This window comes from Talpa occidentalis, unplaced genomic scaffold (assembly GCF_014898055.3).
Source record: "Talpa occidentalis isolate TD23 unplaced genomic scaffold, MPIMG_talOcc4v2.1 talOcc4.4, whole genome shotgun sequence".
Classification (NCBI taxonomy): domain Eukaryota; kingdom Metazoa; phylum Chordata; class Mammalia; order Eulipotyphla; family Talpidae; genus Talpa; species Talpa occidentalis.
The window spans coordinates 43,849,829-43,866,129 of record NW_023604295.1 but is presented as its reverse complement, the minus strand read 5'-3'; the positions used below and the strand labels follow the sequence as shown (position 1 = coordinate 43,866,129).

Genomic DNA, 16,301 nt, shown 5'->3' with positions numbered 1-16,301 from the left:
CTTATTTCGCTGAGCATGATCCCTTCCAGCGCCATCCATGTTGCTGCAAATTGCATGTGTTTATCTTTTTTGAATGCTGAGTAATATTCCACGGTATATATGTACCACATCTTCTTGATCCAGTCATCTATTTTTGGGCATTTGGGTTGTTTCCAAAGCTTAGCTATTGTAAACAGTGCTGCTATAAACATAGGAGTGCAGGTGCTCTTTGGAATGGATGTTTCTGTGTCCTTTGGGTAAATACCTAGGAGTGGAATTGCTGGATCATATGGAAGCTCTATGTTTAGTAGGTCCAGAAATCGCCACACAGCTCTCCATAGTGGTTGGACCAGTTTGCACTCCCACCAACAGTGCACAAGAGTTCCTAAAAGGTTCTTTTCTTTAAAAATAATTTCCTCACTAGGAACATTTATGGATTGTGGTTGCTTTAAAAAATGAAAAAAAATGTATTAACTAGACAATGAATTATTTCTCTCTGAAGCACACTGTGGACTCATAGACTCACAAACTCCAACATTTAACAGCATGTCTTGAATACTTTTTAGAATATCTAGTGTTTAAACATCTCAAGACATGGGGTTCCTCACCATCTGATATCTGAGAACAGACTTCCTATAAAGCAGCAGCGATGGTTTCCTGATAACAAATGCTTCAATATCAAGACATGGAAAGGCAGCATTGGCTGCCAGTAACCAATGACATCAACAATACAAATGCTAAACAGTCCCGGTAAATATTAATGATGATGGCAATTTTGTTACATGCTAAATCTGTCATATGGATTCTAGCATTATGAGGATACTATAACTCTATCTGGAGTGTGACTGAACGAACCAAACTGATGCTTGAGAGAAATTCTGAACTCAATGTGTAAATTAGGCACATTTGTATAAAAAAGAACTACCTAAGTCATTCTGTTCCTTGTAAAACATGACCATGTAAGTTATTTATGCAGCACACCATTTGGTTTTAGTTTCCAAGATCTGGGTACACTTGATGGAAATGAAGAGAAGGCTGCAAAGATGGCACGAACAGCATGCACTGTGGTATCCTTTATTTAAAAATTGTGAGCTAACTACAGTTGCACTGTTCTCATTTACCATTCTGATGGCAGAATAACCTGGGAGAACATTAACACAATTTCAAGAAGGCATTAAAAACCTGTAAACAAACACACACCACACTTGCACACACACAAAACATACAGGCACACAAAGATTATAGTTAAACACAAAAGTGATGAAGAAAAAGCTTTGGATGCTCTAAATCAAATTAAAAACCCTTTATTATAATAAATGGTGGCAATACTGTGGCTATTACGAAAAAAAATTGTAACTGCTTAAAAAGCCAAAAGGAAAAATACTGGCAATTTGAAACTAGCAGCAAAAAGCAGATAAAACTAGAATGGAAGGTAACACAAGACTAAATAATATCAAAATTCTAATGTTGATACTGTGTACAATTGCACTGAAGTCATTTAAAATTGATTCTTAAGGAACTATTAAAATGTTCCTTGAACTATTAAATGGCTGCATTTACAAACAGTGGAAAAGAAAAAAGTATTTGGAATGCTCCACACACACGCACACAGAAGAAATGAACTAGGCTTATCAGTTTATGGTCTTTGCTTATGACCTTCAAAAAGTTGATTAACGACAAATTTAAGTGCCAATGTAGTGAAAGTAAGTTAAAAATTCCTAATGATGCAAGTCTGAGTGCATTTATCAGGTCTAAGAATATATTTCAAGGTTGGGGGCAAGGCATGATTGATGCACATTCGATGGAAGGAAATGGTGGAACCCAGAGGTAGCAGAGTGCTCTGGAGTATTCAGAATGAAGGTGTGTTCACTATCCTGAAGGAGACACCAAAGTATATGCAGTTCTACAGCTCTTCATCAGTTGAAATCTGTTTCATAGTGGCCAATAAATAATTAAAGCTAATTTTTCAGTTAACTGGTTTTCCATACATTCAAACACACACAAAAAATCTGTCCCACACATGCAGAGCTGCTGTTCTTTAACAGTGTAGACAGGAATCCTGGTTTCAGAAGAAAAGCACATTAGCAAAGATTTTTTTTCACGGGTTCTTATAAAAATCTCTGAAGCTGCTAGACATCTGCAAAGAGGGGATACGTTTAGATTTCCCACTGATTTAAGGGAGAAAAGAGATTCTATTTTCCCAAGGATGCCAGAGCCATCCATGAGCGGGGACCTGTCTTTAGAACCTAAGAAGTGCAATGTCCTTCGTGCTTAAACCCATGGCAGGGTCAGATCCAGAAAAACTGACAGGTAGAATGAGGGGAGAGAAAGGGCAAGTTTGAATATCTGCAGTGTACTTTGGAATAAAATGTGCCTTGGAAGTTAAAATGGCTCATCTGCTTGTTAATGAAGTGCTGCAGTCCTGGAGAAGACCCAGACCTCTGGAGTCAGGAGCAGGGAAGGGCCCTCCATCTCCAGGCACCCTCTGGGCTGAGCTGTGGCTTCAGGATCTTATTTTTTTGCGAGCACTTTCAATTGGGGAATTTATGACTGCCCAGATAAATATTTCTTTTAGTTACTTTCTAAAATCAACCCGTCAGACAAGTTACCGATGATTTTCCATAATAAAAACGAGCTGTACTGTAATGGTATCTTAAGGTGCCCACTAATTCCAATTAATGCCCATCAGAAACGTTGCTAGGTATCAACTGCTGTTGCTGAAGAGTCAACCCCCAGATGGCTTAACTAGATAATCTATCACAATAGGTGCTTTTAATATCATGGATTTGTTTGCTTGTTTGTTTGGAACCTTAAGAGAAAGAGTCTTTATAGCTGGACTTAGAAACTGCTTCTCTCTGGTTTTGTTTTACTCTTCTTCCTCTTCTTCCCCTTCTCCTTCGCCTTCCTCCATGGTTTCCACAATGAGCTCTGCAGTGCAGGTGGCTTCTCCAAGACTGTTGACAGCCTTGCAGGTGTATTTGGCATCATCATCCCCACAAACGTCGCTAATGATTAATGAGCAGTTCCCTTCCTCATCGTAGTCTATCTGGAAGTGGCGGGACTCCCTGATTGACTGGTCATCTTTGAACCAGACGACCTCAGGGTCTGGGTAACCTATATCACAGGGAGGGAACACAAGTTGCAGAAACCATTATTCAGAATTTCTTATTGACTCATGTAATCCACTCTTAAGCTACCCCTATTGATTAAGGGGGAAAAGAAAAAAAATATGATAGCTCTTGGTGTCTTTTTTGAGATTTATATTTGAATATGGACATCTATTGTAAACACTAATATCTGAAACCCCAAATAAGGTATCTTAGTCACCTTACTTCCCACCCACCTACTGGCACCACCTCCCACCTTTATACAAATATCGAGCACTACCTGGACCACCACCCTGAGTCCCATGCCACACCTAGAGTGAAATATTATAGTTTCTTGGATGAATAGAAATTTATTTTACCTTGTATAAAAGCTCCAACATAAATAAATTTAAATAAAAAGTGACAGAACAAATGGAGGGATTTTTAGAGGGCAATGAAAATGTTCAAAAATGGGATTGTGGTTATGAATGCACAGCTTTGTAAATTTACTAAAAAAAATTGAATTGTAGACTTAAAATGGATACATTTTATGGTGTGTAAATTATAATTCAATAAAGTTGAGGGCAGGTATGTAAAACGTAACTTAGAGGAACTGATATTTCTAAAAAAAAAAAAAAAAAGGAGAAGAAGAAGAAGAAGAAAGTTCGATCCAAAGTCTTTAGTTTAGTTGATCATTGACCGCATTGATTAGCCTCATTTTATGCATTAGTCATGTCTCTGCGAAGTTCAGTATTAAGAACATACACGATCTCTATATAAACACATATGATACATGCCTTTAAAATACATATAAAAGAATTCCAGCAGACGTGTTCTTAAATTTTGAAGCATTTTTACAGAACAACAAAAATAACAAAAACCAACCTGTAACCTCAACCAGAATAAAGATTATCTCTAGGACTTAAGAATCCTAACATTCTTTTCAAGTAGAATTTTATTTTTACTGGAGCAGCACCCCTTTGCTTTCATTTCTCTTTAGTTCTCCAAGCTTCTACAAATACCAAAGAAATAATCCCAAAGAAAAAAGTGAATACAAAGATGGGAATCACTATGTTACAATAATTTTTAAAACTTAAAAAAGGAAAGACTTTCAGGGGCCCAATGACACTGATGATGAAGAATTACAAGCAGAGGCCCAGCGTTTTCAGCAGAACCCCAATGTGGGTACTCTCACTCTAGCAAAGGCAGCACATCCACTTTGGTTTATTATTGAATGTGAAAGGAAAAAGATTATAAAAGCCAAGGCATTTTGCTAATATGACACAGGAGAAAAACTTTTTCATTGCTAATTTTGGGTTACTTTATCCAAAATGTAAATATCTAATATATTGCTGGGGAATCTTACAAAATGGGAAACATGCTTTTACAGACTGTAGTCCTGTGCTATGTAACCTTGGGAAAGTTTCTTAATGAACTTCTGTGTTTTATTTGGTCAGACTGAAAGGGAAGATAAGCATCCACTATGATTGGCACATGACTGTGACAAACTCAAAGACAATAGCATCCAGCCCTGTCTCATCTTGCTTTTATTTTCCTAAAATGTTGCAATCTGTAGAAATGAAATCTTTATGTCAGCAACATTGCTGATTTCTCAGGTGCTATGCTATGATCCCTTAACGCTTCTTGAATGCTAATAACTCACGCCTCTCACGTGTCTATGGCCACACTATTCCTGGCAGGTGGAGAAGCAAGCATTGGGAAGATGCACAAATTGAGTGATTTCCTTCAGGTTGAAGTCACATTGCATCTTTGTTTTAGTTTGATCCAAAACCTGTTCTCCCTTTGTCCACAACCTTTCCATTGACCACATGAATCTTTAAAAGACATAAAAGGTTTCCCCTCTTTGCATGTGTCATGTCACAGAATCCCTAGAGCCACCTGGGGCATTAGATGCCATCTTACAGCCGAGGTTTTCAGCAGAACCCCAACCCCAGCACTCCCACACTAGTTGATCCCCGCCCAACTGAGCCGATGTGCAGTGAGCCAGGACTCCACCCTTTGTGCCAATGTTCTTTTGAGAGCCTCTTGTGGTCAATTCACATGTTTTCTAGAAGTTTGCAAAGCACATCTTATTAAGCATGTTCCATAGCTAAGTAGGTCCATGCAAAATCACTAGGTGATGCAAGTAGGTGAACTCTCATATGCAGCGAGTCACTGAAGGGCATGAACCTTAAGGGGATGGAGCAGGGTAGTGGGCTGTAGGACCACCCCTCCTGACTCACTCCCTCACCAGCTGTTTCTAACGGTTCTCAGGCTGTCTAAGACTGGCATCTTGCTCCAGGTGCACAGTAGGGCTCCCCCAGTCAACCATACTCCTTTTGTAGTAAAAGAAGAACAGCTACAACTTACCTTCAATCTTGCAGTCAAATCTAGCAGCACTTCCCTCCACCACTTCTAAATCACGAATGGTCTTAGAGAAATAGGGTTTTACATGGGGTTTTTCCTCAGCAACAGCCTCAAGAAAAGCCTGAGAGACATCTTCTAGAAGGGAAGAGATGTGGTCATTTCTTCATTCCTTGTTCTCTCCACTTCCGTAGTTTAGAAAAAGCTAACTTTTTTTTTTTTAAGTGTTGCTATAATTTAGCAAAAGATGCAGCTTAGAGGACTGAATCATACACCTTTCTCCTGAGGACAGGTTGGCCACTGGCCAAATGGCTTTGGCAGAGGAGAGAACTGTGCCCAAACTCGGGAAATGTTTGGCCTCCCCGCTTCCCTTATGCTGACACATTGAAAAGAAATAATTTTTAAAAAGGATTTTTGGCTGCATTTCATCTGTTTCAGGATACATATGAGGGTATCTAAGAAGGACGGAATCACACCAGCCTTCCTGATCTCTTTGTACCCCTTGGTCTGCCTGTGGCAGATCCTTCACTTGCCTGTTAGACAGGAGAAGCCATGCCATAGAGGCATCTGGAAGTGCTAGTTCTGTTCACCACATTTATGCTACTTTCATGTTTTATGATTGTGAAACAGGATTTGGGATTGGCCTCAGGAAAAAAACGGGATCCTGTTGCCTCTCTCTCTCCTTCAGACTATTTCTGGGTCATCTGAGTAGTGGCAGGAATAGATCAAGAGGGCAGGTCTATGTTCTGCCAATGATTCTGTCTCAGTCTCATAAGAACACTCAAACAAGGGGTCTTGCCAATTGCCCACCCTTTGTGCGAAATGCAATCTAGACGTAACTCCTTGCCTTTGGATACCAAAAGCCCCAGCAGCATAAAGTGGAGGTGTCTCTGGTCAAATGAGCACCTCAAGAAGATAAGGGCACATATCTGAAACAGGAAGAGGCCGAGGCCTTTACCGAGGAGATAGACAGGGCAGCATCTGTATGACAGAGGGGCGCTAACCTTACTGGTCTCCAAGAAGGGGCCTGCCCATCAGAGTCTACCCAGTTCACATGACATGGTTAAGCATCGTGAAAACTGCCCCCAAAATGGACTATTTGAATTAATGTTTGTTTGAAGGAAAAACATGAAAATAGAGTACAGAAATATCTTTTACTTTTATGAATATTTAAAATTTATTTTAAGGGTTATATAAAAATATAAACTACTACATGATTTTTTATTTTGTTTACCCACTATCTACCCACAGTATCACTTTGTAATGAGAAAGAGCCTTTGAATAAAGCCTTACTAAGTCTTAAGTAAAATATCAGGAAGAGAAAAGTGGAGCCCATCTAACGTTCTCTCAGAAAACAGTCAAACCTCAGGATAAACAATTTTTAAAAAGCTACTAAACTCTTAATTGTCAGGGCAGTCTAAAGTAGTTCTGAATTTTATCCTGTAGCTTGTATTATAAAAAACATCCAAAACCTCCAAACCTCAAAATGATCCGCAAGCCCCCACCCTTCCTTTCTCACCAATAGGTTGAAGAAAATCTTCCTGGAGCTCCTTACCTTCTGATTCTAGCTTTTCTGCGTTGAGCGGGCTGGTTGGTGACCCTGTTGAGGATTTCCTGCCACTGAGCCCTGAGATCATTGCCATAGAGGACAGTCTTCCAATGGCTCTCACAGCATTGCCTGTTTTCTGGAAAACAGACACTGAGGTTGGACTCAGGCAGTGTCCCTGGTTCCAGCGGGGCAGAGGAACTCAGGGAGAAGGGCCCGACCCAGGAGCAGCTGCTGTCCCCTGCAACAGGCCTCCGTGCACCAAGCTTCTGCTGGAGGAGTGAGCCCAACCTTGCTCTGCTCAGCACTATCAGCGTGTCAGAAGATGTTCAGAGAAAGGAATGGGGCCTGGAACTGATGTGTGCATTAATGTGACTAAACAAGGTCAACATGAGACAAAAACCCTTTTCATACTGTGCTTCAACTCCCATAAAAGGGATAGTTTATATAAAGCAACTGCAGGCTGAGACAGCTCCAAAGACTTATTGCTGACAGGGCCCGCTGGGGCTGTTTCTCGTAAAACAATGCTAGCGATAGGATTTTAGTTGGTCGGGAAGATAGTTACTAGAGATCCCACAGGCCCTGATGCGGAAAAAGAATAAAAAATAAAAAAAATTATTGACCTTGGGCAAGTCATTTAACCTCTCAGCTTCAGTTTCCTTCTCTGTAGAAGGAGAGGGTTGGACAAGATTGTCTCCAGGATTTCATTTAATTCTGCCTATGATTCTGAAGTTTAAGAGATTTTGAGAAACTTGCTGGCCCCAGCACCAGTCTATGAACGTCAGTGAGGTTCTGGAGGGGTGTTGTTTCATGCAGCACACTCGGGCACAAAAATGAAGCCCAAGGAAAGGAAAAGCACCTCTTCTCTTCTGAGAAGAGGTACTTTGGGACAGGGCAGCACTTCTGAAAAGATCTGAAAAGGACATCAGAACTTAAGATGAAAATTTTCTTTGCATTGTGAAAAATCCTACCAAGCATAGGACTGAGGCCAAGAAATTCCCAATGTTATGTTGTATCTATGCTCCTGCCCTTTTAAAAAATCTTTCTCACTCTTTTTCTTTCTTTCCTTTTTTGAACTGGTGGGGTAGAGGCCAGAGGTGCAGAGGGTGAGAGGATTCACCAGAGACAGATTCTCACTCTTTTTCTAAAATCAATAGGATGGCTAAGATAAGAAACTAAGGCATAACTCTTTCCACCTCTACACCCAAACCATCCTTTCAGACATCCAGAGAGCAGATGACACCACAGACTGACTGCTTGTTTCTCTGGAGAAAGCAAAAGAAACAGCCTATACATGGGCAAACGTCTAGCACTTGCCCATTGGATCGCCCATTTCCGGCAGTCATTTTCCTCCTAAATTCACTTCCCACACTAAGTATTTCCAGATTTCGAACGATCTGGAAATCCAGAATGTGCCAGTAAAAAGATTGATTATTTTGGAAGTAAAGAATTTCAGGGCACTAAAGAACCATACAGAAAAAAAGGGGGAGGGGGAGTGAGTGAGAGAGAGAGAGAGAGAGAGAGAGAGAGAATAAAAGGGAGGAAGAGAGAGGAGAGAGGTTTCAGTGGAGACCGTCATTTTTCTGTCATGTCACAAGCCCTCCTAGTTGCAGACTCTTCTCATGCACTTTGGACAGACAGGTCATCTTGCTCATCATCTGGCCATTTGCCCTCTTGCACACATGACTGCAGCGTGGCCTTCTTGCCACAGTGAAGCTGGGCCACTCTGAACAGAAGCCCAGGTGATGAGCAACAGAAGGTGAGAATTGCCAACTGACCAAGTGAACTGCGTGCAGAGGCGCGTGGCGCTGCAGAGCGCCTGCCACGCAGCCTGAGACCAATTGGCGATCTTGCACTCTCCTGTGGGAGAGGCTGTCACTGGTGACATCATTGATCTATTTGTTGCACTAGCTGCAGTGTAGAGAGACTCAGCTCTTCCCATGGGAGCTTAGCTCGACCTTTGGAATGGGTAAGATGTGTTGCCAACCACGACAGCCCTCCCTGTGGCACTGACGTCAGAGCAGACTACTTCCTAATCAGCCAGACTCTTAGCTCTCCCTTCCTTGTATCCAACACCTATTGGTTTGCCCTGGGCTAGTGATCTATAAACTGAGGATTTGTCCTCCATAAGGGACAGGTTAGCCCTCTAACCACTAATTACTGTGTGATCTTGAGCAAGTCTGTGCCCCTCTCTGGATCTCATGTCCTTGGATGAGAAAATCCAATCTTTCTGCAGCTCTGGTTTTCGTTAGAACGGCTATGATTCATGCCTGTGGACATGGACTATGAAACACTTCCCCCCAGGACTCATGGGTTCCCTAACTCTAAGCAAATAGATGGTGGCTGGCCAGGACTGTCTTCGCTTGTGTGTCTTCCTTCTTCTACTAACAAAAGAATATGAAGGCACCAGAATGAGGCAATCAAATTCACATGGACTAATGAGTAAGTCACATACAGGGGGATCTTTTCCATCAGATGGTGTGATACAGCATATAATTTCTAAAACGAGGAGAAATGTAAGAAGTGGTTAACAAGGACAAACTTAAAATATAATCTACATCAGAATTCAATCTTTGCAAACTGATTTCTGAATAAAAAAATTGCTAGGGAAGTTATTTGTCAGAACTGGGAGAGGAATATACCTGTATGTCCTAGGCTTCTGGTTTCATGCTTTTGAGGGGAACATTAGTGGCTGCTTTACTGGTCAAGACCTTTAAAAATGTTGGACCGTCATGACAGCAAACGTCAATTTTTTAAGTTGCATCCTTGTTTTGAACAAGCTTTTACTTGCTTGAGAGCACTGCCATGGCGGGTTCTTGCGTTCCAGGAGGGCAGGGCCCGCACCAGGCTCTCTGATTCAGGACAGGCACCTTCCTCTGGGCCAGCCAGGGATGATGGCCAGCCAGCCTGGTTTGCCCAGGACTGAGGTTTCCCAGGATGAGGGTCTCTCAATGCTAAAGCTGAGAGGATCCCTTGCAACTGAGGCCAGTTGATTCTCTAGAGCCAGCCAGCCACCCATCATGGGCCCTGTAGTCCTAAAACACTACAGTATACCTCGACAAGGGCATATTATCCAAATGTGACGGCCAAGAGTACTCTGTGCTATCCTGGGTCATAAGCATTCTTTCCTATAGTCCTCGGGTCCAATGGATGGTGTCTGGGAGGTGAAGTTGGCTGCCCACAGACCTCTAGTCCTAGTCGTCTGCTCCTAGTTGTCCATGCAGAGCTGCTGTTATCCAGCTCGCATGCCCAGCCCCGATGCTGAGACTCACCAGCATGTCCTTTGAAAATCTTTTTGATATGCATGATATATATATAACTTCATCCTAAGATTAATAGTATGATCAGTCTCTATACATTACCTTGTTTCTAGGAAACATTCTCATGTTACTTTCTTCCCCGAGCCTTTCATGAAAACGACAGTAAAATGATAACAAGAACCTCTTCCAGTGCAGCCGTAGAGAGTTCTGCGTTCCTGCCTGCCCCTTCCCTCCACTGCAGTCCACCCCACTCTGCTCCACTGCACTCCACCCTGCCCGACCACACAGAACCTCAGCTGCCTCCAGAGGGAACTCTCTGTTCCAGGGGAGCCGGAGGTCTTGGCACCTGGAGCAGAACATGTGGAAAACACTTTCCTGCGGAGCAATATGGCAGAAGATGGTCAGATGCAGTGGAATTATCCCCAGCGGAATTATGCTTCAGAGATATTATGTGTTGAATGGGATTTTGTGGACTGCTTTTATGTGTAACTTTATGAAACTTAACCACTGTTTTTGTGGAAAAAACATTTCCAAATGCTGCCACAAGTATTAAAATATTTCAATTAAGTTGCTTCTCTGAATTCTGCCCTTCTCTTCCCCCCTCACTTATAGAAAATTCTATGGCTGATAACACTGTATGCAACAAGAAAAAAAATTAACTGATTAAAATATCAGCATATATTATGGTTCCTGGCCCATCTGACTGAAAAATCCCATTTACTTCTCCCATTCTGTATCTCTTCTCTGCTTATCTCCGGGAGCTAGACATCATCCTGGTTTTGTTCACCAGCAGATGTGTCTGCTCTCCCCCAGAAAGCCTGATAAGGCTGCCCCTTTCTCCAGTCTCATCCAAGCAAATCCAGTGGGATGCAGCTTCAAGGACAGCCCATTCCCACCCCAGCAGCCCCATCTGATCCAGGCATACTGCTATTTGATTCGCCAAAGGATGATAAAGAAAGCCGACACTCCTGGATCCTGGTCCCACAGAGTAAGCAGGGGAGGTGTTTCAACTCACCTGGCACTAGAGGGAGCCCAGGAGATCCACCTAAACTTTTCTGTGTGTGTGTGTGTGTGTGTGTGTGTGTGTGTGTGTGTCAGGGAGGGGGTGGTGGTGGGTGGAGTGATGACCAAAAACTGATTCGCACTGTGAAGAGCTCTGGTTTAAGTGGGTATGGGACAGCAGTTCTTTAACAAACCACACCCCTGCAGTCCTTCTAGCACTTTCTCCTCTCAACCTTTGTATGAAGTTGCATTTTTCCAGGGAACTGCATTTGCTGATCCTGTGTAACAAATTATGTGTCCATTTGCCCCTAAATAGGCAATTTCCCTTTTCTCTGCCTTAAGGGCCATCCCTGAGTGCCCCCCAGTTCCCTGACCACCCACACGAAAGATCCTGGTACTGTCAGGAAGGCCAAACCAGCGGCACAGGTCCCAGATCCGTGCCATTTCCTCTGTCTGGGCTATTATTGCTCTTCTCTGTGTTCCAGCCCATGTTCCGTGACCAATTCAAACGCCCGCCCCAGGGCATTTCCTCACAACCACATCAACTCTGGAGTAAAGCCTGTTCTCCTGTCCACACTCACATATATGGGTATGAAGAGATATACTGATTGTTTATAATTCTTGATGTACAGTATGTCCTTTTTTGTCTATCTGCTTAGTTCCCTTTTACATTATACATTCCTGGAGTAAAGAAACCACACACCCTCCAGTAGCTCAGGAATTTTATAATACTAACAGTGGTAATACAAATAGATAATGACAGTTTCTCTGTGGTTTTGGATGGTTATTTTATCCACCTGCTAATACTCAGAGACAATTTTGTGTCTCATTAAAGCTGTGTGCTTAGGATACAGTCTGTGGGGTTGGATCCTGGCCTTCCTACTTACTAAGTGATCCTGGATGATTCTCCTAAACGTTCTTTGCCTTAGTTTGTCTGAAAAGTGGGGATGGTAATAGTATTCATCTCCTGTGACGCAAGAGGAATGCATAGAAAGTTCTTTGAATGTTTATGCCAGCCCTCCATATGTTCTAGCTACTTGCATCATTTTTGAAGAATTCACTATGTGAACAGGCAGTGTGCTAAAGGCTAGATGAAGATTGCTTCATGATTCCCACAACAATGTTGTGATGTTGACACCATTATCATTTTATAGGTGAGAACAAAAGGCAGAGTCAGGTCAAGTCACTTGCCCAAGGACATGTAGCTGGTAACATACAATCTATCTTGAGGGTGGTGATGGTGTCTCTCTCTTTAGATCAAGCGCCCTCCTTCTTCATTCTAAAGAAATGTAAGACCATCAGGCTATCTTTAAAGGGATTGTATTCTCCAAGGTTGCCAAGTAGCTGCAAGATGTGAAGTATCAATCTTAGCCCAGGATTATTTCAAAAACAAACTGAAACTTTTCTGGAGTTGAGGACAAGTTGTAATGCGGTTGGCTTGAATACACCAAATGTGAGGGGCCCAGTCCAAAGTGATCCCTTATTACCTGCCATTTCCTTCTTGCCATGTACTTCTTCATCCGGTCCTTGGAGAGCTTTTTGGCCTCCATGTTCTTGGTGTCTTTCATCAGCCACGGATGCTGAAGGCACTGGGTACAGTTCAGGCGGTTTCTGATGGAGGCAGAGATCAGAGGATTTCTGAGCAGGAGGGGACCTCAGAAACTGCTGGTCAGATCAGAAGTGGGAGGTCACCTGTCCCTGGCCTCACCCAGGACTCCCCGCTCCCCAGTCCTTCCACTGTGTTTGGGATCACTGTGCTCTTGATCTTCTTCCTCTCCTGGTCTGAGTTACCTCACCGCACCCAGCTTAACAGTGTTAAGAAGGCCTTGCCACTGAGAAAGTAACTAGAGTCCCTTGGGGGCTAGGTAGGGTAAGTGCTAGGAGCAGACAAATCTGGACATTCCAGGGTCACATGGGGGCTGTGGAGAACTAATTCTTCCACCTCCTTGTCTGGTAGGGAGGGGGACGGGGGGATGGTGGGTCAAATTTCTGAACTCTCATCTTATAACTCAAGGAATTATGTCTCCCATACAACCTATGAATTATGTCCCTCATACAACCTATGAATTATGACAACCTTAGAAATGCACCGAAACTCATTAATCTTTTTGAAAGCTCTGGGAAACTAGAAATACTGCAGGGCCATTGCCCTTAATTGTAACAGGGCTAATAAAGTCCAAAGAACCAAATACAAACAGAAAATTGACTAGAGAGTAGTGAGTATAGCAAAATATGGTGATCTTTAGATAAGGGGATTGTGGATTATTTAAATGTTTTTGTATTTTCATATTCACATATGTGTACATCTATTTTTATAATAGAAAAACACTTAAGAAAGTGCTGATAGATAGAGATTTCTAGTTGAAGAGATGCTGAGTTTAAGAGTTTATGGGAATCTAGAGTCTTGATATACTTGGAATCAGACCATTTTATGAGAGTAGAGGGGCCAACATAGCACATTATTGAGCTAGTTTAAGGTTAGATGAAAATTAGAGTGTACACACAATTCCTCATTTACCAAATCTTTGGTGAGTGAAGTGTGGTTGATAAAAGACATTCCTGGAAAAGAATTATTAGAAAAGGGGTATGCATCTTCCTGAGGCACCTTGGATACAAGGATTCTTCAAATTGTTAGGGAATCTAGATACTCCTTGGGTCCTCCCTATTGATACAAAGACTGGGACAGCAAGATTCTAAAAGACCTCACCAGCAAGGAGTATGGAATGCAGCCTTTGGAGGACCGTGGCCCTGAGATGGCTTACAAGGGCCAAGAGGTGGTTAGGTAAGCAGAAAACCAGGCAGAACCATCTGAGAAGCCCTTTAACATTGCTCCTTTGGCAACTTGGCTCTCCTTTCCCAGAGGGAAACCAGGTGACCTGCAGCCTCAGGGAGCCCTGGGACCCAGGCAGACAAGCAGAACCTAGGCTGTGAAGTTCTCTGGCCATTGCAGAGCCTCTGGCCTGACCCTCACCTTCTTACCCTCTGGCTCACCCCCAATTTCAACACCACCCTCCTTGGGCAAAGCTTCTGACTTCTTATTGCCACATGCAACTCCTCCAGGCCTGTGGAGCTGGACCCTGCCTCCTCTGACCACTTGTTTACAGGTCCCTGATGAGCCAACTGCTCTCACCTGACATTTTCCCTACCCCTACCCTGAGCAGGCATCTCTCCCTACACACAAGGCCCTCACCTTTCTGCTTTTATTTAGCTGGTTCCCCTTACCAGGAAAGTCCTCAGCAGCAAACTCTGTCTAGTCACATTCAAGGTGTCTTCAACCTCACTTTCTCGCCTTCATCTCCACTACAATTCCAAGCTCCATCCTTCTGTCACTGAAATACTTAGTATGTGCCTGACCAGGCTGTCCACACACCTGAACACACAGGCCTTCCTCTGTCCATGACTGTTTTAAGTATTTTTTCACTATAAGCAGCCCCAGAAGGTGGAGGTGGGGAACCTCTCAGTCTGTACTGTTGGGAGGACAGAGACAAAGCAGGCAGAGGCAGGAGTCCAGTCAGCCAGGATCTCAGCCTAACTTTGGCCGTAGTAGAAGGCGTCCGCCACATCCAGGCAGGCAGTTCTTAATTAATTTAGATATATGAAACAACAACAACATCAAGGCAGAGTAGTCTGGGGATATGGTCAGGATCCACAAATGGTATACTTTCCCTGAAATTCCAAAAGAGGCACTGAGCCTTTAGCTGGGTTTCTACAGGTCACATTGTACACAGAAAAGAAAACATTACTCAGGGCTGCCTCATTCCCTATAACACTCCATCAGGCGTTGCTTCTCAAGAGAGGTTTCTGTGCTTCTAGAGATGAGCAGAGCATCTGGCACGAGAGAGCAGGGGCCCTGGAAGACCTCTCCCCTACTCACAACACCCACCCTCCCCTCCTCAGGTGAGGGAGCTGTGGCAGGCAGAGGAAACCCTGTCTCTGGACACCAGTCCAGGGAGTGGGGAAATGGAAAAGACTGAAATTTCATTACTTCATATCTTTCTTCAGTAAACTGCTGATGAAATCCTTGGCATCATCGGAGATTTCATCAAATGCCTCGTCGTCAAAATCCCAGGTCGCTGAGGTAACGTTGGCTAAGGTTTCGTTATCGTTGTCACCCATGAAAGGGGAAAGTCCACTGACTCTGAGGAGATAAGAGTAGGAGAGCAGGGTGAATGAGGGAGGTTGGCAGGAGGGCAGGGTGGGATGCCCCCTCAAGGGAGTGCTAACTGAGTCAAAGTTGAGGGCTGGCAAGGTCCCACACCACCAAACTCCCCAGCACCTGCTTCTCTTCCTACTCAGAAAGAAGAGAGGGAATGGTTCCCTAGGGGTTTTGTGGCCTCCTTTCAGTCACTCATTGAATGTTTGGGGTGTCTCTCCCTGCCTCTTGATGCCACCTGAGGTAAGGCTGAGGCAGAAGGAGTTTACTAGGTTAGGACTACTACACGGTACACAGCAGGGGCCCTCCCTCTGTGGTTTCTTTCCAAAGCCCAGGCTGGACCTCTGCCCTCCAGAATTTTCTCCAAAGTCCCCAGGTAGAGGAGTCATTTCCTATCCCATGGACAGTTGTAGGGTACAACACTCTTCACTGCACCCATCAGTCCCAGCACTCTCCATTTTTCATCTTTTACCCTTAGCACCAACAAGAAAGCCCAGTTCCGGGAGCTCAGCAAGTTTGTGTGTGAAGACTCTGCATCAGAAAGGTGGTAACTCATACACACTTGACTTCAGTGCATCTGAGGCATTTAGGCCAAACCAGAAAGCCTTCCCAAGAGGTGCCACAGTGGGGGAAAGCACACAACCTGTCCTCTCACTGGGTCACGTTGGACAACTTCCCTGATCTCTGTGTCTATAAAATGGAGAACCTACTGCTTAAATATGGAGTGGTCGCTGATTTTTCTGCTTGGCCTTCTCTTTCTACTCCTCCTCCTTCCCCAACATCATCATCATGACAATAAACATTTATCAAACTTTACTTTGTGTCAGACACCGGGGAAAGAGCTTAAACTAGATGAACCCATTATGTTAACACTACCCTGTGATGCAGGGAACTCATTATCTTGTTGAACA

The 16,301-nt window shown here is 43.4% G+C and overlaps 1 protein-coding gene across 7 annotated transcripts in view; it reads right to left on the bottom strand.

Moving 5' to 3' along the window:
- Window positions 1-2,789: 2,789 nt before the first annotated feature.
- Window positions 2,790-16,301, bottom strand: part of MYLK (myosin light chain kinase) — a 232,225-nt gene continuing 218,713 nt past the window's right edge. For 5 of the 7 annotated variants that reach the window (XM_054700503.1, XM_037525428.2, XM_037525426.2 and 2 more), the window contains 5 exons: window positions 15,223-15,375; window positions 12,725-12,848; window positions 6,985-7,114; window positions 5,436-5,567; window positions 2,790-3,093 (listed from right to left, as the gene is read on the bottom strand). In XM_054700503.1, the coding sequence (XP_054556478.1) occupies window positions 2,846-3,093; window positions 5,436-5,567; window positions 6,985-7,114; window positions 12,725-12,848; window positions 15,223-15,375 (787 nt within the window). In that variant the 3' untranslated portion in view covers window positions 2,790-2,845. Of the gene's footprint in view, window positions 3,094-5,435; window positions 5,568-6,984; window positions 7,115-7,266; window positions 7,365-12,724; window positions 12,849-15,222; window positions 15,376-16,301 lie in introns of those variants that run through there. The other 2 variants (XM_037525424.2, XM_037525429.2) reach the window with 2 other exon arrangements.